Here is a 27,593-nt window from a genome sequence, read left to right as displayed (position 1 = left end):
CCTCTCCAGTCTCCTCTCCCTCTCTGGTCTCCTCTACCACTCCGGTCTCTTCGATCTCCTCTCCCTCTCGTCAGTCACTTTCTGTTACGTAAATTTAGCACATCTTCCCCTCCTCACTTCCAATCTTCATCTGTTACATAATTCAACTTCTCTTTTTTATACGTCTCCCTCTCCTGTCTCCTCTTCCTCTCCGGTCTCCTCTCCCTCTCGTCAGTCACTTTGTCTATGTTACGTAATTTAATGCCTCTCCTTCGCCTCATCGCTTCCAATCTTTGTCTGTTAATTCAACTTCTCTTTTTTTATACGTCTCCCTCTCCGATCTCATCTACCTCTCGTCAGTCACTTTGTCTATGTTACGTAATTTCACGTCTCTCCTTCCCCTCCTCGCTTCCAATCTTCATCTGTTACATAATTCAAAATTCTCTTTTTTTTATACGTCTACCTCTCCAGTCTCCTCTCCTCTCCGGTCTCCTCTCCCTCTCCAGTCTCCTCTCCCGTCTCTTCTATCGTCTCCTCTCCTCTCCCTCTCGTCAGTCACTTTGTCTATGTTACGTAATTTAACGTCTCTCCTTCGCCTCCTCGCTTCCAATCTTCATCTGTTACATAATTCAACTTCTCTATTTTTTTTATACGTCTACCTCTCCAGTCTCCTCTCCTCTCCAGTCTCCTCTCCCTCTCTGGTCTCCTCTACCACTCCGGTCTCTTCGATCTCCTCTCCCTCTCGTCAGTCACTTTCTGTTACGTAAATTTAGCACATCTTCCCCTCCTCACTTCCAATCTTCATCTGTTACATAATTCAACTTCTCTTTTTTATACGTCTACCTCTCCGGTCTCCTCTCCCTCTCCGGTCTCCTCTCCTTCTCGTTAGTCACTTTGTCTATGTTACATAATTAAAGTCTCTCTCCTTCCCCTCCTCACTTCCAATCTTCATCTGGTACATGATTCAACTTCTCTTTTTTATACGTCTACCTCTCCGGTCTCGTCTCTTCTCCTTCTCTGGTCTCCTCTACCACTCCGGTCTCTTCGATCTCCTCTCCCTCTCGTCAGTCACTTTCTGTTACGTAAATTTAGCACATCTTCCCCTCCTCACTTCCAATCTTCATCTGTTACATAATTCAACTTCTCTTTTTTATACCTCTCCCTCTCCGGTCTCCTCTCCCTCTCCGGTCTCCTCTCCCTCTCTAGTCTCCTCTACCTCTCGTCAGTCACTTTGTCTATGTTATGTAATTTCACGTCTCTCCTTCCCCTCCTCGCTTCCAATCTTCATCTGTTACATAATTCAAAATTCTCTTTTTTATACGTCTCCCTCTTCGGTCTCCTCTCCCGCTCCGGTCTCCTCTCCCTCTCCGGTCTCCTCTCCCTCTCCAGTCTCCTCTCCCGTCTCTTCTATCGTCTCCTCTCCTCTCCCTCTCGTCAGTCACTTTGTCTATGTTACGTAATTTTAACGTCTCTCCTTCGCCTCCTCGCTTCCAATCTTCATCTGTTATCAACTTCTCTTTTTTATACGTCTACCTCTCCGGTCTCCTCTCCCTCTCCGGTCTCCTCTCCCTCTCCGGTCTCCTCTCCCGCTCCGGTCTCCTCTCCCGCTCCGGTCTCCTCTCCCGCTCCGGTCTCCTCTCCCGCTCCGGTCTCCTCTCCCGCTCCGGTCTCCTCTCCCGCTCCGGTCTCCTCTCCCTCTCCGGTCTCCTCTCCCTCTCCGGTCTCCTCTCCCGTCTCTTCTATCGTCTCTTCTATCGTCTCCTCTCCTCTCCCTCTCGTCAGTCACTTTGTCTATGTTACGTAATTTCACGTCTCTCCTTCCCCCTCTTCACTTCCAATCTTCAAATGTTACATAATTCAACTTCTCTTTTTTATACGTCTCCCTCTTCGGTCTCCTCTCCCTCTCCGGTCTCCTCTCCCTCTCCGGTCTCCTCTCCCTCTCCAGTCTCCTCTCCCTCTCCAGTCTCCTCTCCCGTCTCTTCTATCGTCTCCTCTCCTCTCCCTCTCGTCAGTCACTTTGTCTATGTTACGTAATTTAACGTCTCTCCTTCGCCTCCTCGCTTCCAATCTTCATCTGTTATCAACTTCTCTTTTTTATACGTCTACCTCTCCGGTCTCCTCTCCCGCTCCGGTCTCCTCTCCCGCTCCGGTCTCCTCTCCCTCTCCGGTCTCCATTCCCGCTCCGGTCTCCTCTCCCTCTCCGGTCTCCTCTCCCTCTCCGGTCTCCTCTCCCTCTCCAGTCTCCTCTCCCGTCTCTTCTATCGTCTCCTCTCCTCTCCCTCTCGTCAGTCACTTTGTCGATGTTACATAATTAAAGTCTCTCCTTCCCCTCCTCACTTCCAATCTTCATCTGTTACATAATTCAACTTCTCTATTTTTTTTATACGTCTACCTCTCCAGTCTCCTCTCCTCTCCAGTCTCCTCTCCCTCTCTGGTCTCCTCTACCACTCCGGTCTCTTCGATCTCCTCTCCCTCTCGTCAGTCACTTTCTGTTACGTAAATTTAGCACATCTTCCCCTCCTCACTTCCAATCTTCATCTGTTACATAATTCAACTTCTCTTTTTTATACCTCTCCCTCTCCGGTCTCCTCTCCCTCTCCGGTCTCCTCTCCCTCTCTAGTCTCCTCTCCCTCTCTAGTCTCCTCTCCCTCTCGTCAGTCACTTTGTCTATGTTATGTAATTTCACGTCTCTCCTTCCCCTCCTCGCTTCCAATCTTCATCTGTTACATAATTCAAAATTCTCTTTTTTATACGTCTCCCTCTTCGGTCTCCTCTCCCTCTCCGGTCTCCTCTCCCTCTCCAGTCTCCTCTCCCTCTCCAGTCTCCTCTCCCGTCTCTTCTATCGTCTCCTCTCCTCTCCCTCTCGTCAGTCACTTTGTCTATGTTACGTAATTTTAACGTCTCTCCTTCGCCTCCTCGCTTCCAATCTTCATCTGTTATCAACTTCTCTTTTTTATACGTCTACCTCTCCGGTCTCCTCTCCCTCTCCGGTCTCCTCTCCCGCTCCGGTCTCCTCTCCCGCTCCGGTCTCCTCTCCCGCTCCGGTCTCCTCTCCCGCTCCGGTCTCCTCTCCCGCTCCGGTCTCCTCTCCCGCTCCGGTCTCCTCTCCCGCTCCGGTCTCCTCTCCCGCTCCGGTCTCCTCTCCCGCTCCGGTCTCCTCTCCCGCTCCGGTCTCCTCTCCCGCTCCGGTCTCCTCTCCCTCTCCAGTCTCCTCTCCCGTCTCTTCTATCGTCTCCTCTCCTCTCCCTCTCGTCGTCACTTTGTCTATGTTACGTAATTTAAGTCTCTCCTTCTCCTCCTCACTTCCAATCTTCATCTGGTACATAATTCAAATTCTCTATTTTTTATACGTCTCCCGCTCCGGTCTCCTCTCCCTCTCCGGTCTCCTCTCCCTCTCGTTAGTCACTTTGTCTATGTTACATAATTAAAGTCTCTCCTTCCCCTCTTCACTTCCAATCTTCAAATGTTACATAATTCAACTTCTCTTTTTTATACGTCTCCCTCTCTGGTCTCCTCTACCACTCCGGTCTCTTCGATCTCCTCCTCTCCCTCTCGTCAGTCACTTTGTCTATGTTATGTAATTTCACGTCTCTCCTTCCCCTCCTCGCTTCCAATCTTCATCTGTTACATAATTCAAAATTCTCTTTTTTATACGTCTCCCTCTTCGGTCTCCTCTCCCTCTCCGGTCTCCTCTCCCTCTCCGGTCTCCTCTCCCTCTCCGGTCTCCTCTCCCTCTCCAGTCTCCTCTCCCGTCTCTTCTATCGTCTCCTCTCCTCTCCCTCTCGTCAGTCACTTTGTCTATGTTACGTAATTTTAACGTCTCTCCTTCGCCTCCTCGCTTCCAATCTTCATCTGTTATCAACTTCTCTTTTTTATACGTCTACCTCTCCGGTCTCCTCTCCCTCTCCGGTCTCCTCTCCCGCTCCGGTCTCCTCTCCCGCTCCGGTCTCCTCTCCCGCTCCGGTCTCCTCTCCCTCTCCGGTCTCCTCTCCCGCTCCGGTCTCCTCTCCCGCTCCGGTCTCCTCTCCCGCTCCGGTCTCCTCTCCCTCTCCGGTCTCCTCTCCCGCTCCGGTCTCCTCTCCCGCTCCGGTCTCCTCTCCCGCTCCGGTCTCCTCTCCCGCTCCGGTCTCCTCTCCCGCTCCGGTCTCCTCTCCCGCTCCGGTCTCCTCTCCCGCTCCGGTCTCCTCTCCCGCTCCGGTCTCCTCTTCCTCTCCCTCTCTAGTCTCCTCTACCTCTCGTCAGTCACTTTGTCTATGTTATGTAATTTCACGTCTCTCCTTCCCCTCCTCGCTTCCAATCTTCATCTGTTACATAATTCAAAATTCTCTTTTTTATACGTCTCCCTCTTCGGTCTCCTCTCCCTCTCCGGTCTCCTCTCCCTCTCCAGTCTCCTCTCCCTCTCCAGTCTCCTCTCCCGTCTCTTCTATCGTCTCCTCTCCTCTCCCTCTCGTCAGTCACTTTGTCTATGTTACGTAATTTTAACGTCTCTCCTTCGCCTCCTCGCTTCCAATCTTCATCTGTTATCAACTTCTCTTTTTTATACGTCTACCTCTCCGGTCTCCTCTCCCTCTCCGGTCTCCTCTCCCTCTCCGGTCTCCTCTCCCTCTCCGGTCTCCTCTCCCGCTCCGGTCTCCTCTCCCTCTCCGGTCTCCTCTCCCGCTCCGGTCTCCTCTCCCTCTCCGGTCTCCTCTCCCTCTCCGGTCTCCTCTCCCTCTCCGGTCTCCTCTCCCGCTCCGGTCTCCTCTCCCTCTCCGGTCTCCTCTCCCTCTCCGGTCTCCTCTCCCGCTCCGGTCTCCTCTCCCGCTCCGGTCTCCTCTCCCGCTCCGGTCTCCTCTCCCGCTCCGGTCTCCTCTCCCGCTCCGGTCTCCTCTCCCGCTCCGGTCTCCTCTCCCGCTCCGGTCTCCTCTCCCTCTCCGGTCTCCTCTCCCTCTCCAGTCTCCTCTCCCGTCTCTTCTATCGTCTCCTCTCCTCTCCCTCTCGTCAGTCACTTTGTCTATGTTCCGTAATTTCACGTCTCTCCTTCCCCTCTTCACTTCCAATCTTCAAATGTTACATAATTCAACTTCTCTTTTTTATACGTCTCCCTCTTCGGTCTCCTCTCCCTCTCCGGTCTCCTCTCCCTCTCCAGTCTCCTCTCCCTCTCCAGTCTCCTCTCCCGTCTCTTCTATCGTCTCCTCTCCTCTCCCTCTCGTCAGTCACTTTGTCTATGTTACATAATTAAAGTCTCTCCTTCCCCTCCTCACTTCCAATCTTCATCTGTTACATAATTCAACTTCTCTATTTTTTTTATACGTCTACCTCTCCAGTCTCCTCTCCTCTCCAGTCTCCTCTCCCTCTCTGGTCTCCTCTACCACTCCGGTCTCTTCGATCTCCTCTCCCTCTCGTCAGTCACTTTCTGTTACGTAAATTTAGCACATCTTCCCCTCCTCACTTCCAATCTTCATCTGTTACATAATTCAACTTCTCTTTTTTATACGTCTCCCTCTCCTGTCTCCTCTTCCTCTCCAGTCTCCTCTCCCTCTCTGGTCTCCTCTACCACTCCGGTCTCTTCGATCTCCTCTCCCTCTCGTCAGTCACTTTCTGTTACGTAAATTTAGCACATCTTCCCCTCCTCACTTCCAATCTTCATCTGTTACATAATTCAACTTCTCTTTTTTATACGTCTCCCTCTCCTGTCTCCTCTTCCTCTCCGGTCTCCTCTCCCTCTCGTCAGTCACTTTGTCTATGTTACGTAATTTAATGCCTCTCCTTCGCCTCATCGCTTCCAATCTTTGTCTGTTAATTCAACTTCTCTTTTTTTATACGTCTCCCTCTCCGATCTCATCTACCTCTCGTCAGTCACTTTGTCTATGTTACGTAATTTCACGTCTCTCCTTCCCCTCCTCGCTTCCAATCTTCATCTGTTACATAATTCAAAATTCTCTTTTTTTTATACGTCTACCTCTCCAGTCTCCTCTCCTCTCCGGTCTCCTCTCCCTCTCCAGTCTCCTCTCCCGTCTCTTCTATCGTCTCCTCTCCTCTCCCTCTCCAGTCTCCTCTCCCTCTCCAGTCTCCTCTCCCGTCTCTTCTATCGTCTCCTCTCCTCTCCCTCTCGTCAGTCACTTTGTCTATGTTACATAATTAAAGTCTCTCCTTCCCCTCCTCACTTCCAATCTTCATCTGTTACATAATTCAACTTCTCTATTTTTTTTATACGTCTACCTCTCCAGTCTCCTCTCCTCTCCAGTCTCCTCTCCCTCTCTGGTCTCCTCTACCACTCCGGTCTCTTCGATCTCCTCTCCCTCTCGTCAGTCACTTTCTGTTACGTAAATTTAGCACATCTTCCCCTCCTCACTTCCAATCTTCATCTGTTACATAATTCAACTTCTCTTTTTTATACGTCTCCCTCTCCTGTCTCCTCTTCCTCTCCAGTCTCCTCTCCCTCTCTGGTCTCCTCTACCACTCCGGTCTCTTCGATCTCCTCTCCCTCTCGTCAGTCACTTTCTGTTACGTAAATTTAGCACATCTTCCCCTCCTCACTTCCAATCTTCATCTGTTACATAATTCAACTTCTCTTTTTTATACGTCTCCCTCTCCTGTCTCCTCTTCCTCTCCGGTCTCCTCTCCCTCTCGTCAGTCACTTTGTCTATGTTACGTAATTTAATGCCTCTCCTTCGCCTCATCGCTTCCAATCTTTGTCTGTTAATTCAACTTCTCTTTTTTTATACGTCTCCCTCTCCGATCTCATCTACCTCTCGTCAGTCACTTTGTCTATGTTACGTAATTTCACGTCTCTCCTTCCCCTCTTCACTTCCAATCTTCAAATGTTACATAATTCAACTTCTCTTTTTTATACGTCTCCCGCTCCTGTCTCCTCTTCCTCTCCGGTCTCCTCTCCCTCTCCGGTCTCCTCTCCCTCTCCGGTCTCCTCTCCCTCTCCGGTCTCCTCTCCCGCTCCGGTCTCCTCTCCCTCTCCGGTCTCCTCTCCCGCTCCGGTCTCCTCTCCCGCTCCGGTCTCCTCTCCCGCTCCGGTCTCCTCTCCCGCTCCGGTCTCCTCTCCCGCTCCGGTCTCCTCTCCCGCTCCGGTCTCCTCTCCCGCTCCGGTCTCCTCTACCACTCCGGTCTCTTCGATCTCCTCTCCCTCTCGTCAGTCACTTTCTGTTACGTAAATTTAGCACATCTTCCCCTCCTCACTTCCAATCTTCATCTGTTACATAATTCAAAATTCTCTTTTTTATACGTCTCCCTCTTCGGTCTCCTCTCCCGCTCCGGTCTCCTCTCCCTCTCCGGTCTCCTCTCCCTCTCCAGTCTCCTCTCCCTCTCCAGTCTCCTCTCCCTCTCCAGTCTCCTCTCCCGTCTCTTCTATCGTCTCCTCTCCTCTCCCTCTCGTCAGTCACTTTGTCTATGTTACGTAATTTTAACGTCTCTCCTTCGCCTCCTCGCTTCCAATCTTCATCTGTTATCAACTTCTCTTTTTTATATGTCTACCTCTCCGGTCTCCTCTCCCTCTCCGGTCTCCTCTCCCTCTCCGGTCTCCTCTCCCGCTCCGGTCTCCTCTCCCGCTCCGGTCTCCTCTCCCGCTTCGGTCTCCTCTCCCGCTCCGGTCTCCTCTCCCGCTCCGGTCTCCTCTCCCGCTCCGGTCTCCTCTCCCTCTCCGGTCTCCTCTCCCGTCTCTTCTATCGTCTCTTCTATCGTCTCCTCTCCTCTCCCTCTCGTCAGTCACTTTGTCTATGTTACGTAATTTCACGTCTCTCCTTCCCCTCTTCACTTCCAATCTTCAAATGTTACATAATTCAACTTCTCTTTTTTATACGTCTCCCTCTTCGGTCTCCTCTCCCTCTCCGGTCTCCTCTCCCTCTCCAGTCTCCTCTCCCTCTCCAGTCTCCTCTCCCGTCTCTTCTATCGTCTCCTCTCCTCTCCCTCTCGTCAGTCACTTTGTCTATGTTACGTAATTTAACGTCTCTCCTTCGCCTCCTCGCTTCCAATCTTCATCTGTTATCAACTTCTCTTTTTTATACGTCTACCTCTCCGGTCTCCTCTCCCGCTCCGGTCTCCTCTCCCGCTCCGGTCTCCTCTCCCTCTCCGGTCTCCTCTCCCGCTCCGGTCTCCTCTCCCTCTCCGGTCTCCTCTCCCTCTCCGGTCTCCTCTCCCTCTCCAGTCTCCTCTCCCGTCTCTTCTATCGTCTCCTCTCCTCTCCCTCTCGTCAGTCACTTTGTCTATGTTACATAATTAAAGTCTCTCCTTCCCCTCCTCACTTCCAATCTTCATCTGTTACATAATTCAACTTCTCTTTTTTATACGTCTCCCTCTTCGGTCTCCTCTCCCTCTCCGGTCTCCTCTCCCTCTCCAGTCTCCTCTCCCGTCTCTTCTATCGTCTCCTCTCCTCTCCCTCTCGTCGTCACTTTGTCTATGTTACGTAATTTAAGTCTCTCCTTCTCCTCCTCACTTCCAATCTTCATCTGGTACATAATTCAAATTCTCTATTTTTTATACGTCTCCCGCTCCGGTCTCCTCTCCCTCTCCGGTCTCCTCTCCCTCTCGTTAGTCACTTTGTCTATGTTACATAATTAAAGTCTCTCCTTCCCCTCTTCACTTCCAATCTTCAAATGTTACATAATTCAACTTCTCTTTTTTATACGTCTCCCTCTCTGGTCTCCTCTACCACTCCGGTCTCTTCGATCTCCTCCTCTCCCTCTCGTCAGTCACTTTGTCTATGTTATGTAATTTCACGTCTCTCCTTCCCCTCCTCGCTTCCAATCTTCATCTGTTACATAATTCAAAATTCTCTTTTTTATACGTCTCCCTCTTCGGTCTCCTCTCCCTCTCCGGTCTCCTCTCCCTCTCCAGTCTCCTCTCCCTCTCCAGTCTCCTCTCCCGTCTCTTCTATCGTCTCCTCTCCTCTCCCTCTCGTCAGTCACTTTGTCTATGTTACGTAATTTTAACGTCTCTCCTTCGCCTCCTCGCTTCCAATCTTCATCTGTTATCAACTTCTCTTTTTTATACGTCTACCTCTCCGGTCTCCTCTCCCTCTCCGGTCTCCTCTCCCGCTCCGGTCTCCTCTCCCTCTCCGGTCTCCTCTCCCGCTCCGGTCTCCTCTCCCGCTCCGGTCTCCTCTCCCGCTCCGGTCTCCTCTCCCGCTCCGGTCTCCTCTCCCGCTCCGGTCTCCTCTCCCTCTCCGGTCTCCTCTCCCGTCTCTTCTATCGTCTCCTCTCCTCTCCCTCTCGTCAGTCACTTTGTCTATGTTACGTAATTTAACGTCTCTCCTTCGCCTCCTCGCTTCCAATCTTCATCTGTTATCAACTTCTCTTTTTTATACGTCTCCCGCTCCGGTCTCCTCTCTTCTCTCCGGTCTCCTCTCCCTCTCCTGTCTCCTTTCCCTCTCTGGTCTCCTCTCCCGCTCCGGTCTCCTCTCCCTCTCCGGTCTCCTCTCCCTCTCCAGTCTCCTCTCCCTCTCCAGTCTCCTCTCCCGTCTCTTCTATCGTCTCCTCTCCTCTCCCTCTCGTCAGTCACTTTGTCTATGTTACGTAATTTAACGTCTCTCCTTCGCCTCCTCGCTTCCAATCTTCATCTGTTACATAATTCAACTTCTCTTTTTTATACGTCTCCCTCTTCGGTCTCCTCTCCCTCTCCGGTCTCCTCTCCCTCTCCAGTCTCCTCTCCCTCTCCAGTCTCCTCTCCCTCTCCAGTCTCCTCTCCCGTCTCTTCTATCGTCTCCTCTCCTCTCCCTCTCGTCAGTCACTTTGTCTATGTTACGTAATTTAACGTCTCTCCTTCGCCTCCTCGCTTCCAATCTTCATCTGTTATCAACTTCTCTTTTTTATACGTCTACCTCTCCGGTCTCCTCTCCCGCTCCGGTCTCCTCTCCCGCTCCGGTCTCCTCTCCCTCTCCGGTCTCCATTCCCGCTCCGGTCTCCTCTCCCTCTCCGGTCTCCTCTCCCTCTCCAGTCTCCTCTCCCGTCTCTTCTATCGTCTCCTCTCCTCTCCCTCTCGTCAGTCACTTTGTCGATGTTATTTGATGCCTCTTTATTACATTTCCCTCCTCCCTTCCAATCTTTGTTTGTTAATTCAACTTCCCTTTTTATGCGTGTCCCTCTCCAGTCTCCTCTCCCGTCTCTTCTATCGTCTCCTCTCCTCTCCCTCTCGTCGTCACTTTGTCTATGTTACGTAATTTAACGTCTCTCCTTCGCCTCCTCGCTTCCAATCTTCATCTGTTACATAATTCAACTTCTCTTTTTTATACGTCTACCTCTCCGGTCTCCTCTCCCTCTCCGGTCTCCTCTCCCGCTCCGGTCTCCTCTCCCGCTCCGGTCTCCTCTCCCGCTCCGGTCTCCTCTCCCGCTCCGGTCTCCTCTCCCGCTCCGGTCTCCTCTCCCTCTCCGGTCTTCTCTCCCGTCTCTTCTATCGTCTCCTCTCCTCTCCCTCTCGTCGTCACTTTGTCTATGTTACGTAATTTAACGTCTCTCCTTCGCCTCCTCGCTTCCAATCTTCATCTGTTACATAATTCAACTTCTCTTTTTTATACGTCTACCTCTCCGGTCTCCTCTCCCTCTCCGGTCTCCTCTAACGAGAGGGAGTCACTTTGTCTATGTTACGTAATTTAATGCCTCTTTATTACATTTCCCTCCTCACTTTCCAATCTTCATCTGGTACATAATTCAACTTCTCTTTTTTATACGTCTCCCTCTCCAGTCTCCTCTCCCTCTCGTTAGTCACTTTGTCTATGTTACATAATTAAAGTCTCTCCTTCCCCTCCTCACTTCCAATCTTCATCTGGTACATAATTCAACTTCTCTTTTTTATACGTCTCCCTCTCCAGTCTCCTCTCCCTCTCGTTAGTCACTTTGTCTATGTTACGTAATTTAATGCCTCTTTATTACATTTCCCTCCTCGCTTCCAATCTTCATCTGGTACATAATTCAACTTCTCTTTTTTATACGTCTCCCTCTCCCGTCTCCTCTTCCTCTCCGGTCTCCTCTCCCTCTCCAGTCTCCTCTCCCGCTCCGGTCTCCTCTCCCGTCTCTTCTATCGTCTCCTCTCCTCTCCCTCTCGTCAGTCACTTTGTCTATGTTACGTAATTTAACGTCTCTCCTTCGCCTCCTCGCTTCCAATCTTCATCTGTTACATAATTCAACTTCTCTATTTTTTTTATACGTCTACCTCTCCAGTCTCCTCTCCTCTCCAGTCTCCTCTCCCTCTCTGGTCTCCTCTACCACTCCGGTCTCTTCGATCTCCTCTCCCTCTCGTCAGTCACTTTCTGTTACGTAAATTTAGCACATCTTCCCCTCCTCACTTCCAATCTTCATCTGTTACATAATTCAACTTTTCTATTTTATACGTCTCCCTCTTCGGTCTCCTCTCCCTCTCCGGTCTCCTCTCCCTCTCCGGTCTCCTCTCCCTCTCCAGTCTCCTCTCCCTCTCCAGTCTCCTCTCCCTCTCCAGTCTCCTCTCCCGTCTCTTCTATCGTCTCCTCTCCTCTCCCTCTCGTCAGTCACTTTGTCTATGTTACGTAATTTAACGTCTCTCCTTCGCCTCCTCGCTTCCAATCTTCATCTGTTATCAACTTCTCTTTTTTATACGTCTACCTCTCCGGTCTCCTCTCCCGCTCCGGTCTCCTCTCCCTCTCCGGTCTCCTCTCCCTCTCCGGTCTCCTCTCCCGCTCCGGTCTCCTCTCCCGCTCCGGTCTCCTCTCCCGCTCCGGTCTCCTCTCCCGCTCCGGTCTCCTCTCCCGCTCCGGTCTCCTCTCCCGCTCCGGTCTCCTCTCCCGCTCCGGTCTCCTCTCCCGCTCCGGTCTCCTCTCCCGCTCCGGTCTCCTCTCCCGCTCCGGTCTCCTCTCCCGCTCCGGTCTCCTCTCCCGCTCCGGTCTCCTCTCCCGCTCCGGTCTCCTCTCCCGCTCCGGTCTCCTCTCCCTCTCCGGTCTCCTCTCCCTCTCCAGTCTCCTCTCCCTCTCCAGTCTCCTCTCCCGTCTCTTCTATCGTCTCCTCTCCTCTCCTCTCCCTCTCGTCAGTCACTTTGTCTATGTTACGTAATTTAACGTCTCTCCTTCGCCTCTTCACTTCCAATCTTCAAATGTTACATAATTCAACTTCTCTTTTTTATACGTCTCCCTCTCCCGTCTCCTCTCCGATCTCCTCTCATTCTCGTCAGTCACTTTGTCTATGTTACGTAATTTAACACTTGTCTATGTTTACATAATTTAAAGTCTCTCCTTCTCCTCCTCACTTCCAATCTTCATCTGTTACATAATTCAACTTCTCTATTTTATACGTCTCCCTCTTCGGTCTCCTCTCCCTCTCCGGTCTCCTCTCCCGTCTCCTCTCCCGTCTCTTCTATCGTCTCCTCTCCTCTCCCTCTCGTCGTCACTTTGTCTATGTTACGTAATTTAACGTCTCTCCTTCGCCTCCTCGCTTCCAATCTTCATCTGTTACATAATTCAACTTCTCTTTTTTATACGTCTACCTCTCCGGTCTCCTCTCCCTCTCCGGTCTCCTCTAACGAGAGGGAGTCACTTTGTCTATGTTACGTAATTTAATGCCTCTTTATTACATTTCCCTCCTCACTTTCCAATCTTCATCTGGTACATAATTCAACTTCTCTTTTTTATACGTCTCCCTCTCCAGTCTCCTCTCCCTCTCGTTAGTCACTTTGTCTATGTTACGTAATTTAATGCCTCTTTATTACATTTCCCTCCTCGCTTCCAATCTTCATCTGGTACATAATTCAACTTCTCTTTTTTATACGTCTCCCTCTCCCGTCTCCTCTTCCTCTCCGGTCTCCTCTCCCTCTCCAGTCTCCTCTCCCGCTCCGGTCTCCTCTCCCGTCTCTTCTATCGTCTCCTCTCCTCTCCCTCTCCAGTCTCCTCTCCCTCTCTGGTCTCCTCTACCACTCCGGTCTCTTCGATCTCCTCTCCCTCTCGTCAGTCACTTTCTGTTACGTAAATTTAGCACATCTTCCCCTCCTCACTTCCAATCTTCATCTGTTACATAATTCAACTTCTCTATTTTATACGTCTCCCTCTTCGGTCTCCTCTCCCTCTCCGGTCTCCTCTCCCTCTCCAGTCTCCTCTCCCTCTCCAGTCTCCTCTCCCGTCTCTTCTATCGTCTCCTCTCCTCTCCCTCTCGTCAGTCACTTTGTCTATGTTACGTAATTTCACGTCTCTCCTTCCCCTCTTCACTTCCAATCTTCAAATGTTACATAATTCAACTTCTCTTTTTTATACGTCTCCCTCTTCGGTCTCCTCTCCCTCTCCGGTCTCCTCTCCCTCTCCGGTCTCCTCTCCCTCTCTAGTCTCCTCTACCTCTCGTCAGTCACTTTGTCTATGTTACGTAATTTAACGTCTCTCCTTCGCCTCCTCGCTTCCAATCTTCATCTGTTATCAACTTCTCTTTTTTATACGTCTACCTCTCCGGTCTCCTCTCCCTCTCCGGTCTCCTCTCCCGCTCCGGTCTCCTCTCCCGCTCCGGTCTCCTCTCCCTCTCCGGTCTCCTCTCCCTCTCCGGTCTCCTCTCCCGCTCCGGTCTCCTCTCCCGCTCCGGTCTCCTCTCCCTCTCCAGTCTCCTCTCCCTCTCCAGTCTCCTCTCCCTCTCCAGTCTCCTCTCCCGTCTCTTCTATCGTCTCCTCTCCTCTCCCTCTCGTCAGTCACTTTGTCTATGTTACGTAATTTAACGTCTCTCCTTCGCCTCCTCGCTTCCAATCTTCATCTGTTATCAACTTCTCTTTTTTATACGTCTCCCGCTCCGGTCTCCTCTCCCTCTCCGGTCTCCTCTCCCGCTCCGGTCTCCTCTCCCGCTCCGGTCTCCTCTCCCTCTCCGGTCTCCTCTCCCGCTCCGGTCTCCTCTCCCGCTCCGGTCTCCTCTCCCGCTCCGGTCTCCTCTCCCGCTCCGGTCTCCTCTCCCGCTCCGGTCTCCTCTCCCTCTCCGGTCTCCTCTCCCGCTCCGGTCTCCTCTCCCGCTCCGGTCTCCTCTCCCTCTCCAGTCTCCTCTCCCGTCTCTTCTATCGTCTCCTCTCCTCTCCCTCTCGTCAGTCACTTTGTCGATGTTATTTGATGCCTCTTTATTACATTTCCCTCCTCCCTTCCAATCTTTGTTTGTTAATTCAACTTCCCTTTTTATGCGTGTCCCTCTCCAGTCTCCTCTCCCTCTCCAGTCTCCTCTCCCGTCTCTTCTATCGTCTCCTCTCCTCTCCCTCTCGTCGTCACTTTGTCTATGTTACGTAATTTAACGTCTCTCCTTCGCCTCCTCGCTTCCAATCTTCATCTGTTACATAATTCAACTTCTCTATTTTTTTTATACGTCTACCTCTCCAGTCTCCTCTCCTCTCCAGTCTCCTCTCCCTCTCTGGTCTCCTCTACCACTCCGGTCTCTTCGATCTCCTCTCCCTCTCGTCAGTCACTTTCTGTTACGTAAATTTAGCACATCTTCCCCTCCTCACTTCCAATCTTCATCTGTTACATAATTCAACTTCTCTTTTTTATACCTCTCCCTCTCCGGTCTCCTCTCCCTCTCCGGTCTCCTCTCCCTCTCCGGTCTCCTCTCCCTCTCCAGTCTCCTCTCCCTCTCCAGTCTCCTCTCCCTCTCGTCAGTCACTTTGTCTATGTTATGTAATTTCACGTCTCTCCTTCCCCTCCTCGCTTCCAATCTTCATCTGTTACATAATTCAAAATTCTCTTTTTTATACGTCTCCCTCTTCGGTCTCCTCTCCCTCTCCGGTCTCCTCTCCCTCTCCAGTCTCCTCTCCCTCTCCAGTCTCCTCTCCCGTCTCTTCTATCGTCTCCTCTCCTCTCCCTCTCGTCAGTCACTTTGTCTATGTTTACGTAATTTTAACGTCTCTCCTTCGCCTCCTCGCTTCCAATCTTCATCTGTTATCAACTTCTCTTTTTTATACGTCTACCTCTCCGGTCTCATCTCCCTCTCCGGTCTCCTCTCCCGCTCCGGTCTCCTCTCCCGCTCCGGTCTCCTCTCCCGCTCCGGTCTCCTCTCCCGCTCCGGTCTCCTCTCCCGCTCCGGTCTCCTCTCCCGCTCCGGTCTCCTCTCCCGCTCCGGTCTCCTCTCCCGCTCCGGTCTCCTCTCCCTCTCCGGTCTCCTCTCCCTCTCCGGTCTCCTCTCCCTCTCCGGTCTCCTCTCCCTCTCCGGTCTCCTCTCCCTCTCCGGTCTCCTCTCCCGTCTCTTCTATCGTCTCCTCTCCTCTCCCTCTCGTCGTCACTTTGTCTATGTTACGTAATTTAAGTCTCTCCTTCTCCTCCTCACTTCCAATCTTCATCTGGTACATAATTCAAATTCTCTATTTTTTATACGTCTCCCGCTCCGGTCTCCTCTCCCTCTCCGGTCTCCTCTCCCTCTCGTTAGTCACTTTGTCTATGTTACATAATTAAAGTCTCTCCTTCCCCTCTTCACTTCCAATCTTCAAATGTTACATAATTCAACTTCTCTTTTTTATACGTCTCCCTCTCTGGTCTCCTCTACCACTCCGGTCTCTTCGATCTCCTCCTCTCCCTCTCGTCAGTCACTTTGTCTATGTTACGTAATTTTAACGTCTCTCCTTCCCCTCCTCGCTTCCAATCTTCATCTGTTATCAACTTCTCTTTTTTATACGTCTACCTCTCCGGTCTCCTCTCCCTCTCCGGTCTCCTCTCCCGCTCCGGTCTCCTCTCCCGCTCCGGTCTCCTCTCCCTCTCCGGTCTCCTCTCCCGCTCCGGTCTCCTCTCCCGCTCCGGTCTCCTCTCCCGCTCCGGTCTCCTCTCCCGCTCCGGTCTCCTCTCCCGCTCCGGTCTCCTCTCCCGCTCCGGTCTCCTCTCCCGCTCCGGTCTCCTCTCCCGCTCCGGTCTCCTCTCCCGCTCCGGTCTCCTCTCCCGCTCCGGTCTCCTCTCCCGCTCCGGTCTCCTCTCCCGCTCCGGTCTCCTCTCCCGTCTCTTCTATCGTCTCCTCTCCTCTCCCTCTCGTCAGTCACTTTGTCGATGTTACATAATTAAAGTCTCTCCTTCCCCTCCTCGCTTCCAATCTTCATCTGTTATCAACTTCTCTTTTTTATACGTCTACCTCTCCGGTCTCCTCTCCCGCTCCGGTCTCCTCTCCCGCTCCGGTCTCCTCTCCCGCTCCGGTCTCCATTCCCGCTCCGGTCTCCTCTCCCTCTCCGGTCTCCTCTCCCTCTCCAGTCTCCTCTCCCGTCTCTTCTATCGTCTCCTCTCCTCTCCCTCTCGTCAGTCACTTTGTCGATGTTACATAATTAAAGTCTCTCCTTCCCCTCCTCACTTCCAATCTTCATCTGTTACATAATTCAACTTCTCTATTTTTTTTATACGTCTACCTCTCCAGTCTCCTCTCCTCTCCAGTCTCCTCTCCCTCTCTGGTCTCCTCTACCACTCCGGTCTCTTCGATCTCCTCTCCCTCTCGTCAGTCACTTTCTGTTACGTAAATTTAGCACATCTTCCCCTCCTCACTTCCAATCTTCATCTGTTACATAATTCAACTTCTCTTTTTTATACCTCTCCCTCTCCGGTCTCCTCTCCCTCTCCGGTCTACTCTCCCTCTCCGGTCTCCTCTCCCTCTCTAGTCTCCTCTACCTCTCGTCAGTCACTTTGTCTATGTTATGTAATTTCACGTCTCTCCTTCCCCTCCTCGCTTCCAATCTTCATCTGTTACATAATTCAAAATTCTCTTTTTTATACGTCTCCCTCTTCGGTCTCCTCTCCCTCTCCGGTCTCCTCTCCCTCTCCAGTCTCCTCTCCCTCTCCAGTCTCCTCTCCCTCTCCAGTCTCCTCTCCCTCTCCAGTCTCCTCTCCCGTCTCTTCTATCGTCTCCTCTCCTCTCCCTCTCGTCAGTCACTTTGTCTATGTTACGTAATTTTAACGTCTCTCCTTCGCCTCCTCGCTTCCAATCTTCATCTGTTATCAACTTCTCTTTTTTATACGTCTACCTCTCCGGTCTCCTCTCCCGCTCCGGTCTCCTCTCCCGCTCCGGTCTCCTCTCCCGCTCCGGTCTCCATTCCCGCTCCGGTCTCCTCTCCCTCTCCGGTCTCCTCTCCCTCTCCAGTCTCCTCTCCCGTCTCTTCTATCGTCTCCTCTCCTCTCCCTCTCGTCAGTCACTTTGTCGATGTTACATAATTAAAGTCTCTCCTTCCCCTCCTCACTTCCAATCTTCATCTGTTACATAATTCAACTTCTCTATTTTTTTTATACGTCTACCTCTCCAGTCTCCTCTCCTCTCCAGTCTCCTCTCCCTCTCTGGTCTCCTCTACCACTCCGGGTCTCTTCGATCTCCTCTCCCTCTCGTCAGTCACTTTCTGTTACGTAAATTTAGCACATCTTCCCCTCCTCACTTCCAATCTTCATCTGTTACATAATTCAACTTCTCTTTTTTATACCTCTCCCTCTCCGGTCTCCTCTCCCTCTCCGGTCTCCTCTCCCTCTCCGGTCTCCTCTCCCGCTCCGGTCTCCTCTCCCGCTCCGGTCTCCTCTCCCGCTCCGGTCTCCTCTCCCGCTCCGGTCTCCTCTCCCGCTCCGGTCTCCTCTCCCGCTCCGGTCTCCTCTCCCGCTCCGGTCTCCTCTCCCGCTCCGGTCTCCTCTCCCGCTCCGGTCTCCTCTCCCTCTCCAGTCTCCTCTCCCTCTCCAGTCTCCTCTCCCGTCTCTTCTATCGTCTCCTCTCCTCTCCCTCTCGTCAGTCACTTTGTCTATGTTACGTAATTTTAACGTCTCTCCTTCGCCTCCTCGCTTCCAATCTTCATCTGTTATCAACTTCTCTTTTTTATACGTCTACCTCTCCGGTCTCATCTCCCTCTCCGGTCTCCTCTCCCGCTCCGGTCTCCTCTCCCGCTCCGGTCTCCTCTCCCGCTCCGGTCTCCTCTCCCGCTCCGGTCTCCTCTCCCGCTCCGGTCTCCTCTCCCGCTCCGGTCTCCTCTCCCGCTCCGGTCTCCTCTCCCTCTCCGGTCTCCTCTCCCTCTCCGGTCTCCTCTCCCTCTCCGGTCTCCTCTCCCGTCTCTTCTATCGTCTCCTCTCCTCTCCCTCTCGTCGTCACTTTGTCTATGTTACGTAATTTAAGTCTCTCCTTCTCCTCCTCACTTCCAATCTTCATCTGGTACATAATTCAAATTCTCTATTTTTTATACGTCTCCCGCTCCGGTCTCCTCTCCCTCTCCGGTCTCCTCTCCCTCTCGTTAGTCACTTTGTCTATGTTACATAATTAAAGTCTCTCCTTCCCCTCTTCACTTCCAATCTTCAAATGTTACATAATTCAACTTCTCTTTTTTATACGTCTCCCTCTCTGGTCTCCTCTACCACTCCGGTCTCTTCGATCTCCTCCTCTCCCTCTCGTCAGTCACTTTGTCTATGTTACGTAATTTTAACGTCTCTCCTTCCCCTCCTCGCTTCCAATCTTCATCTGTTATCAACTTCTCTTTTTTATACGTCTACCTCTCCGGTCTCCTCTCCCTCTCCGGTCTCCTCTCCCGCTCCGGTCTCCTCTCCCTCTCCGGTCTCCTCTCCCGCTCCGGTCTCCTCTCCCGCTCCGGTCTCCTCTCCCGCTCCGGTCTCCTCTCCCGCTCCGGTCTCCTCTCCCGCTCCGGTCTCCTCTCCCGCTCCGGTCTCCTCTCCCGCTCCGGTCTCCTCTCCCGCTCCGGTCTCCTCTCCCGCTCCGGTCTCCTCTCCCGCTCCGGTCTCCTCTCCCGCTCCGGTCTCCTCTCCCGCTCCGGTCTCCTCTCCCGCTCCGGTCTCCTCTCCCGCTCCGGTCTCCTCTCCCGTCTCTTCTATCGTCTCCTCTCCTCTCCCTCTCGTCAGTCACTTTGTCGATGTTACATAATTAAAGTCTCTCCTTCCCCTCCTCACTTCCAATCTTCATCTGTTACATAATTCAACTTCTCTATTTTTTTTATACGTCTACCTCTCCAGTCTCCTCTCCTCTCCAGTCTCCTCTCCCTCTCTGGTCTCCTCTACCACTCCGGTCTCTTCGATCTCCTCTCCCTCTCGTCAGTCACTTTCTGTTACGTAAATTTAGCACATCTTCCCCTCCTCACTTCCAATCTTCATCTGTTACATAATTCAACTTCTCTTTTTTATACCTCTCCCTCTCCGGTCTCCTCTCCCTCTCCGGTCTCCTCTCCCTCTCCGGTCTCCTCTCCCTCTCTAGTCTCCTCTCCCTCTCTAGTCTCCTCTACCTCTCGTCAGTCACTTTGTCTATGTTATGTAATTTCACGTCTCTCCTTCCCCTCCTCGCTTCCAATCTTCATCTGTTACATAATTCAAAATTCTCTTTTTTATACGTCTCCCTCTTCGGTCTCCTCTCCCTCTCCGGTCTCCTCTCCCTCTCCAGTCTCCTCTCCCGTCTCTTCTATCGTCTCCTCTCCTCTCCCTCTCGTCAGTCACTTTGTCTATGTTACGTAATTTTAACGTCTCTCCTTCGCCTCCTCGCTTCCAATCTTCATCTGTTATCAACTTCTCTTTTTTATACGTCTACCTCTCCGGTCTCCTCTCCCGCTCCGGTCTCCTCTCCCGCTCCGGTCTCCTCTCCCTCTCCGGTCTCCATTCCCGCTCCGGTCTCCTCTCCCTCTCCGGTCTCCTCTCCCTCTCCGGTCTCCTCTCCCGTCTCTTCTATCGTCTCCTCTCCTCTCCCTCTCGTCAGTCACTTTGTCGATGTTACATAATTAAAGTCTCTCCTTCCCCTCCTCACTTCCAATCTTCATCTGTTACATAATTCAACTTCTCTATTTTTTTTATACATCTACCTCTCCAGTCTCCTCTCCTCTCCAGTCTCCTCTCCCTCTCTGGTCTCCTCTACCACTCCGGTCTCTTCGATCTCCTCTCCCTCTCGTCAGTCACTTTCTGTTACGTAAATTTAGCACATCTTCCCCTCCTCACTTCCAATCTTCATCTGTTACATAATTCAACTTCTCTTTTTTATACCTCTCCCTCTCCGGTCTCCTCTCCCTCTCCGGTCTACTCTCCCTCTCCGGTCTCCTCTCCCTCTCTAGTCTCCTCTCCCTCTCTAGTCTCCTCTACCTCTCGTCAGTCACTTTGTCTATGTTACGTAATTTTAACGTCTCTCCTTCGCCTCCTCGCTTCCAATCTTCATCTGTTATCAACTTCTCTTTTTTATACGTCTACCTCTCCGGTCTCCTCTCCCGCTCCGGTCTCCTCTCCCGCTCCGGTCTCCTCTCCCTCTCCGGTCTCCATTCCCGCTCCGGTCTCCTCTCCCTCTCCGGTCTCCTCTCCCTCTCCGGTCTCCTCTCCCGTCTCTTCTATCGTCTCCTCTCCTCTCCCTCTCGTCAGTCACTTTGTCGATGTTACATAATTAAAGTCTCTCCTTCCCCTCCTCACTTCCAATCTTCATCTGTTACATAATTCAACTTCTCTATTTTTTTTATACGTCTACCTCTCCAGTCTCCTCTCCTCTCCAGTCTCCTCTCCCTCTCTGGTCTCCTCTACCACTCCGGTCTCTTCGATCTCCTCTCCCTCTCGTCAGTCACTTTCTGTTACGTAAATTTAGCACATCTTCCCCTCCTCACTTCCAATCTTCATCTGTTACATAATTCAACTTCTCTTTTTTATACCTCTCCCTCTCCAGTCTCCTCTCCTCTCCGGTCTCCTCTCCCTCTCCAGTCTCCTCTCCCTCTCCAGTCTCCTCTCCCGTCTCTTCTATCGTCTCCTCTCCTCTCCCTCTCGTCAGTCACTTTGTCTATGTTACGTAATTTTAACGTCTCTCCTTCGCCTCCTCGCTTCCAATCTTCATCTGTTATCAACTTCTCTTTTTTATACGTCTACCTCTCCGGTCTCCTCTCCCTCTCCGGTCTCCTCTCCCTCTCCGGTCTCCTCTCCCGCTCCGGTCTCCTCTCCCGCTCCGGTCTCCTCTCCCGCTCCGGTCTCCTCTCCCGCTCCGGTCTCCTCTCCCGCTCCGGTCTCCTCTCCCTCTCCGGTCTCCTCTCCCGTCTCTTCTATCGTCTCCTCTCCTCTCCCTCTCGTCAGTCACTTTGTCTATGTTACGTAATTTCACGTCTCTCCTTCCCCTCTTCACTTCCAATCTTCAAATGTTACATAATTCAACTTCTCTTTTTTATACGTCTCCCTCTTCGGTCTCCTCTCCCTCTCCGGTCTCCTCTCCCTCTCCGGTCTCCTCTCCCTCTCCAGTCTCCTCTCCCGTCTCTTCTATCGTCTCCTCTCCTCTCCCTCTCGTCAGTCACTTTGTCTATGTTACATAATTAAAGTCTCTCCTTCCCCTCCTCACTTCCAATCTTCATCTGTTACATAATTCAACTTCTCTATTTTTTTTATACGTCTACCTCTCCAGTCTCCTCTCCTCTCCAGTCTCCTCTCCCTCTCTGGTCTCCTCTACCACTCCGGTCTCTTCGATCTCCTCTCCCTCTCGTCAGTCACTTTCTGTTACGTAAATTTAGCACATCTTCCCCTCCTCACTTCCAATCTTCATCTGTTACATAATTCAACTTCTCTTTTTTATACCTCTCCCTCTCCGGTCTCCTCTCCCGCTCCGGTCTCCTCTCCCGCTCCGGTCTCCTCTCCCGCTCCGGTCTCCTCTCCCGCTCCGGTCTCCTCTCCCGCTCCGGTCTCCTCTCCCGCTCCGGTCTCCTCTCCCGCTCCGGTCTCCTCTCCCGCTCCGGTCTCCTCTCCCGCTCCGGTCTCCTCTCCCGCTCCGGTCTCCTCTCCCGCTCCGGTCTCCTCTCCCGCTCCGGTCTCCTCTCCCGCTCCGGTCTCTTCGATCTCCTCTCCCTCTCGTCAGTCACTTTCTGTTACGTAAATTTAGCACATCTTCCCCTCCTCACTTCCAATCTTCATCTGTTACATAATTCAAAATTCTCTTTTTTATACGTCTCCCTCTTCGGTCTCCTCTCCCGCTCCGTTCTCCTCTCCCTCTCCGGTCTCCTCTCCCTCTCCAGTCTCCTCTCCCGTCTCTTCTATCGTCTCCTCTCCTCTCCCTCTCGTCAGTCACTTTGTCTATGTTACGTAATTTTAACGTCTCTCCTTCGCCTCCTCGCTTCCAATCTTCATCTGTTATCAACTTCTCTTTTTTATACGTCTACCTCTCCGGTCTCCTCTCCCTCTCCGGTCTCCTCTCCCGCTCCGGTCTCCTCTCCCGCTCCGGTCTCCTCTCCCGCTCCGGTCTCCTCTCCCGCTCCGGTCTCCTCTCCCGCTCCGGTCTCCTCTCCCGCTCCGGTCTCCTCTCCCGCTCCGGTCTCCTCTCCCGCTCCGGTCTCCTCTCCCGCTCCGGTCTCCTCTCCCGCTCCGGTCTCCTCTCCCGCTCCGGTCTCCTCTCCCGCTCCGGTCTCCTCTCCCGCTCCGGTCTCCTCTCCCGCTCCGGTCTCCTCTCCCGCTCCGGTCTCCTCTCCCGTCTCTTCTATCGTCTCCTCTCCTCTCCCTCTCGTCAGTCACTTTGTCTATGTTACGTAATTTCACGTCTCTCCTTCCCCTCTTCACTTCCAATCTTCAAATGTTACATAATTCAACTTCTCTTTTTTATACGTCTCCCTCTTCGGTCTCCTCTCCCTCTCCGGTCTCCTCTCCCTCTCCAGTCTCCTCTCCCTCTCCAGTCTCCTCTCCCGTCTCTTCTATCGTCTCCTCTCCTCTCCCTCTCGTCAGTCACTTTGTCGATGTTACATAATTAAAGTCTCTCCTTCCCCTCCTCACTTCCAATCTTCATCTGTTACATAATTCAACTTCTCTTTTTTATACGTCTCCCTCTTCGGTCTCCTCTCCCTCTCCGGTCTCCTCTCCCTCTCCAGTCTCCTCTCCCGTCTCTTCTATCGTCTCCTCTCCTCTCCCTCTCGTCGTCACTTTGTCTATGTTACGTAATTTAAGTCTCTCCTTCCCCTCCTCACTTCCAATCTTCATCTGTTACATAATTCAACTTCTCTATTTTTTTTATACGTCTACCTCTCCAGTCTCCTCTCCTCTCCAGTCTCCTCTCCCGCTCCGGTCTCCTCTCCCTCTCCGGTCTCCTCTCCCTCTCGTTAGTCACTTTGTCTATGTTACATAATTAAAGTCTCTCCTTCCCCTCTTCACTTCCAATCTTCAAATGTTACATAATTCAACTTCTCTTTTTTATACGTCTCCCTCTCTGGTCTCCTCTACCATTCCAGTCTCTTCGATCTCCTCCTCTCCCTCTCGTCAGTCACTTTGTCTATGTTATGTAATTTCACGTCTCTCCTTCCCCTCCTCGCTTCCAATCTTCATCTGTTACATAATTCAAAATTCTCTTTTTTATACCTCTCCCTCTCCAGTCTCCTCTCCCGCTCCGGTCTCCTCTCCCGCTCCGGTCTCCTCTCCCGCTCCGGTCTCCTCTCCCTCTTCGGTCTCCTCTCCCTCTCCGGTCTCCTCTCCCTCTCCGGTCTCCTCTCCCTCTCCGGTCTCCTCTCCCTCTCCAGTCTCCTCTCCCTCTCCAGTCTCCTCTCCCTCTCCAGTCTCCTCTCCCGTCTCTTCTATCGTCTCCTCTCCTCTCCCTCTCGTCAGTCACTTTGTCTATGTTACGTAATTTTAACGTCTCTCCTTCGCCTCCTCGCTTCCAATCTTCATCTGTTATCAACTTCTCTTTTTTATACGTCTACCTCTCCGGTCTCCTCTCCCTCTCCGGTCTCCTCTCCCTCTCCGGTCTCCTCTCCCGCTCCGGTCTCCTCTCCCGCTCCGGTCTCCTCTCCCGCTCCGGTCTCCTCTCCCGCTCCGGTCTCCTCTCCCGCTCCGGTCTCCTCTCCCGCTCCGGTCTCCTCTCCCGCTCCGGTCTCCTCTCCCGCTCCGGTCTCCTCTCCCTCTCCGGTCTCCTCTCCCTCTCCAGTCTCCTCTCCCGTCTCTTCTATCGTCTCCTCTCCTCTCCCTCTCGTCAGTCACTTTGTCTATGTTACGTAATTTAACGTCTCTCCTTCGCCTCCTCGCTTCCAATCTTCATCTGTTACATAATTCAACTTCTCTTTTTTATACGTCTACCTCTCCGGTCTCCTCTCCCGCTCCGGTCTCCTCTCCCGCTCCGGTCTCCTCTCCCGCTCCGGTCTCCTCTCCCGCTCCGGTCTCCTCTCCCGCTCCGGTCTCCTCTCCCGCTCCGGTCTCCTCTCCCTCTCCGGTCTCCTCTCCCTCTCCGGTCTCCTCTCCCTCTCCGGTCTCCTCTCCCTCTCCGGTCTCCTCTCCCTCTCCGGTCTCCTCTCCCTCTCCGGTCTCCTCTCCCTCTCCGGTCTCCTCTCCCTCTCCGGTCTCCTCTCCCTCTCCAGTCTCCTCTCCCTCTCCAGTCTCCTCTCCCGTCTCTTCTATCGTCTCCTCTCCTCTCCCTCTCGTCAGTCACTTTGTCTATGTTACGTAATTTAAGTCTCTCCTTCGCCTCATCGCTTCCAATCTTCATCTTTTACATAATTCAACTTCTCTTTTTTATACGTCTCCCGCTCCGGTCTCCTCTTCCTCTCCGGTCTCCTCTCCCTCTCCGGTCTCCTCTCCCTCTCCGGTCTCCTCTCCCGCTCCAGTCTCCTCTCCCGTCTCTTCTATCGTCTCCTCTCCTCTCCCTCTCGTCAGTCACTTTGTCTATGTTACGTAATTTTAACGTCTCTCCTTCGCCTCCTCGCTTCCAATCTTCATCTGTTATCAACTTCTCTTTTTTATACGTCTCCCTCTTCGGTCTCCTCTCCCGCTCCGGTCTCCTCTCCCTCTCCGGTCTCCTCTCCCTCTCCAGTCTCCTCTCCCTCTCCAGTCTCCTCTCCCTCTCCAGTCTCCTCTCCCGTCTCTTCTATCGTCTCCTCTCCTCTCCCTCTCGTCAGTCACTTTGTCGATGTTATTTGATGCCTCTTTATTACATTTCCCTCCTCCCTTCCAATCTTTGTTTGTTAATTCAACTTCCCTTTTTATGCGTGTCCCTCTCCAGTCTCCTCTCCCTCTCCAGTCTCCTCTCCCGTCTCTTCTATCGTCTCCTCTCCTCTCCCTCTCGTCGTCACTTTGTCTATGTTACGTAATTTAACGTCTCTCCTTCGCCTCCTCGCTTCCAATCTTCATCTGTTACATAATTCAACTTCTCTATTTTTTTTATACGTCTACCTCTCCAGTCTCCTCTCCTCTCCAGTCTCCTCTCCCTCTCTGGTCTCCTCTACCACTCCGGTCTCTTCGATCTCCTCTCCCTCTCGTCAGTCACTTTCTGTTACGTAAATTTAGCACATCTTCCCCTCCTCACTTCCAATCTTCATCTGTTACATAATTCAACTTCTCTTTTTTATACCTCTCCCTCTCCGGTCTCCTCTCCCTCTCCGGTCTCCTCTCCCTCTCCGGTCTCCTCTCCCTCTCCAGTCTCCTCTCCCTCTCCAGTCTCCTCTCCCTCTCGTCAGTCACTTTGTCTATGTTATGTAATTTCACGTCTCTCCTTCCCCTCCTCGCTTCCAATCTTCATCTGTTACATAATTCAAAATTCTCTTTTTTATACGTCTCCCTCTTCGGTCTCCTCTCCCGCTCCGTTCTCCTCTCCCTCTCCGGTCTCCTCTCCCTCTCCGGTCTCCTCTCCCGTCTCTTCTATCGTCTCCTCTCCTCTCCCTCTCGTCAGTCACTTTGTCTATGTTACGTAATTTTAACGTCTCTCCTTCGCCTCCTCGCTTCCAATCTTCATCTGTTATCAACTTCTCTTTTTTATACGTCTACCTCTCCGGTCTCCTCTCCCTCTCCGGTCTCCTCTCCCGCTCCGGTCTCCTCTCCCGCTCCGGTCTCCTCTCCCGCTCCGGTCTCCTCTCCCGCTCCGGTCTCCTCTCCCGCTCCGGTCTCCTCTCCCGCTCCGGTCTCCTCTCCCGCTCCGGTCTCCTCTCCCGCTCCGGTCTCCTCTCCCGCTCCGGTCTCCTCTCCCGCTCCGGTCTCCTCTCCCGCTCCGGTCTCCTCTCCCGCTCCGGTCTCCTCTCCCGCTCCGGTCTCCTCTCCCGCTCCGGTCTCCTCTCCCGCTCCGGTCTCCTCTCCCTCTCCGGTCTCCTCTCCCTCTCCGGTCTCCTCTCCCTCTCCGGTCTCCTCTCCCTCTCCGGTCTCCTCTCCTCTCCCTCTCGTCGTCACTTTGTCTATGTTACGTAATTTAACGTCTCTCCTTCGCCTCCTCGCTTCCAATCTTCATCTGTTACATAATTCAACTTCTCTTTTTTATACGTCTACCTCTCCGGTCTCCTCTCCCTCTCCGGTCTCCTCTAACGAGAGGGAGTCACTTTGTCTATGTTACGTAATTTAATGCCTCTTTATTACATTTCCCTCCTCACTTTCCAATCTTCATCTGGTACATAATTCAACTTCTCTTTTTTATACGTCTCCCTCTCCAGTCTCCTCTCCCTCTCGTTAGTCACTTTGTCTATGTTACGTAATTTAATGCCTCTTTATTACATTTCCCTCCTCGCTTCCAATCTTCATCTGGTACATAATTCAACTTCTCTTTTTTATACGTCTCCCTCTCCCGTCTCCTCTTCCTCTCCGGTCTCCTCTCCCTCTCCAGTCTCCTCTCCCGCTCCGGTCTCCTCTCCCGTCTCTTCTATCGTCTCCTCTCCTCTCCCTCTCGTCAGTCACTTTGTCTATGTTACGTAATTTAACGTCTCTCCTTCGCCTCCTCGCTTCCAATCTTCATCTGTTACATAATTCAACTTCTCTATTTTATACGTCTCCCTCTTCGGTCTCCTCTCCCTCTCCGGTCTCCTCTCCCGCTCCGGTCTCCTCTCCCGCTCCGGTCTCCTCTCCCTCTCTGGTCTCCTCTCCCGTCTCCTCTCTTCTCCCTCTCGTCGTCACTTTGTCTATATTACGTAATTTAACACTTTGTCTATGTTACGTAATTTCACATCTCTCCTTCCCCTCTTCACTTCCAATCTTCAAATGTTACATAATTCAACTTCTCTTTTTTATACGTCTCCCTCTCCCGTCTCCTCTCCGATCTCCTCTCATTCTCGTCAGTCACTTTGTCTATGTTACGTAATTTAAAGTCTCTCCTTCTCCTCATCACTTCCAATTTTCATCTGGTACATAATTCAAATTCTCTTTTTTATACGTCTCCCGCTCCAGTCTCCTCTCCCTCTCCAGTCTCCTCTCCCTCTTGTCGTCACTTTGTCTATCTTACGTAATTTAATGCCTCTCCTTCACCTCATCGCTTCCAATCCTTCATCTGTTACATAATTCAACTTCTCTTCTTCATACGTCTCCTCTCCCCCTCCCATCTATGTGGGGCGGGTTTGTGTACCCTACACCACTGTTGTGGGGTTTTTTTCTGTACACCTCCCACCCAAATTTGGGGGGAAAAAACATCCACAATTGGTGGGTTATAGGGAGCTTAGAAAAAATACCTGAAATTGGGGGGGGGGTTCTTTTCTCCCCCCAAAATTGGGAATTTCTTTCCACCCTCCCCAAATTGGGGAGTTCTTTCTCCCCTCCAAATTGGGGAGTTCTTTCTCCCCTCCAAATTGGGGAGTTCTTTCTCCCCTCCAAATTGGGGTTTTTTTTTTTAACCCCCCCCCCCAAATTGGGGTTTTTTTTTTTTTAACCCCCCCCAAATTGGGGGGTTCTTTTTACCCCCCCCCCCAAATTGGGGTTCTTTTTACCCCCCCCCAAATTGGGGTTCTTTTTACCCCCCCCCAAATTGGGGTTCTTTTTACCCCCCCCCAAATTGGGGTTTTTTTACCCCCCCCAAATTGGGTTTTTTTTACCCCCCCCAAATGGGGGGGTTTTTCCCCCC

General features: G+C 52.1%; 1 protein-coding gene across 1 annotated transcript; it reads left to right on the top strand.

The window, feature by feature from the left end:
- The first annotated feature begins 938 nt into the window (after nt 1-938).
- LOC137646618 (uncharacterized) lies at nt 939-26,458 on the top strand. The gene is made up of 18 exons (XM_068379725.1): nt 939-1,223; nt 2,380-2,475; nt 4,915-5,169; nt 5,286-5,566; nt 6,189-6,284; nt 10,775-11,006; nt 11,124-11,219; nt 12,746-13,098; nt 14,261-14,356; nt 16,266-16,361; nt 17,143-17,239; nt 18,833-18,928; nt 19,674-19,769; nt 20,321-20,416; nt 21,225-21,320; nt 22,831-22,898; nt 24,964-25,059; nt 26,200-26,458. The coding sequence occupies exons 1-18, from the start codon at nt 939-941 to the stop codon at nt 26,456-26,458; spliced, it is 2,790 nt and encodes a 929-aa protein (XP_068235826.1).
- The last annotated feature ends 1,135 nt before the right edge of the window (nt 26,459-27,593 follow it).

The sequence above is a fragment of the Palaemon carinicauda genome, chromosome 9 (assembly GCF_036898095.1).
Source record: "Palaemon carinicauda isolate YSFRI2023 chromosome 9, ASM3689809v2, whole genome shotgun sequence".
In the NCBI taxonomy this organism is placed as follows: domain Eukaryota; kingdom Metazoa; phylum Arthropoda; class Malacostraca; order Decapoda; family Palaemonidae; genus Palaemon; species Palaemon carinicauda.
The sequence above is the reverse complement of the archived record's forward strand: the minus strand, read 5'-3'. Positions and strand labels throughout refer to the sequence as shown.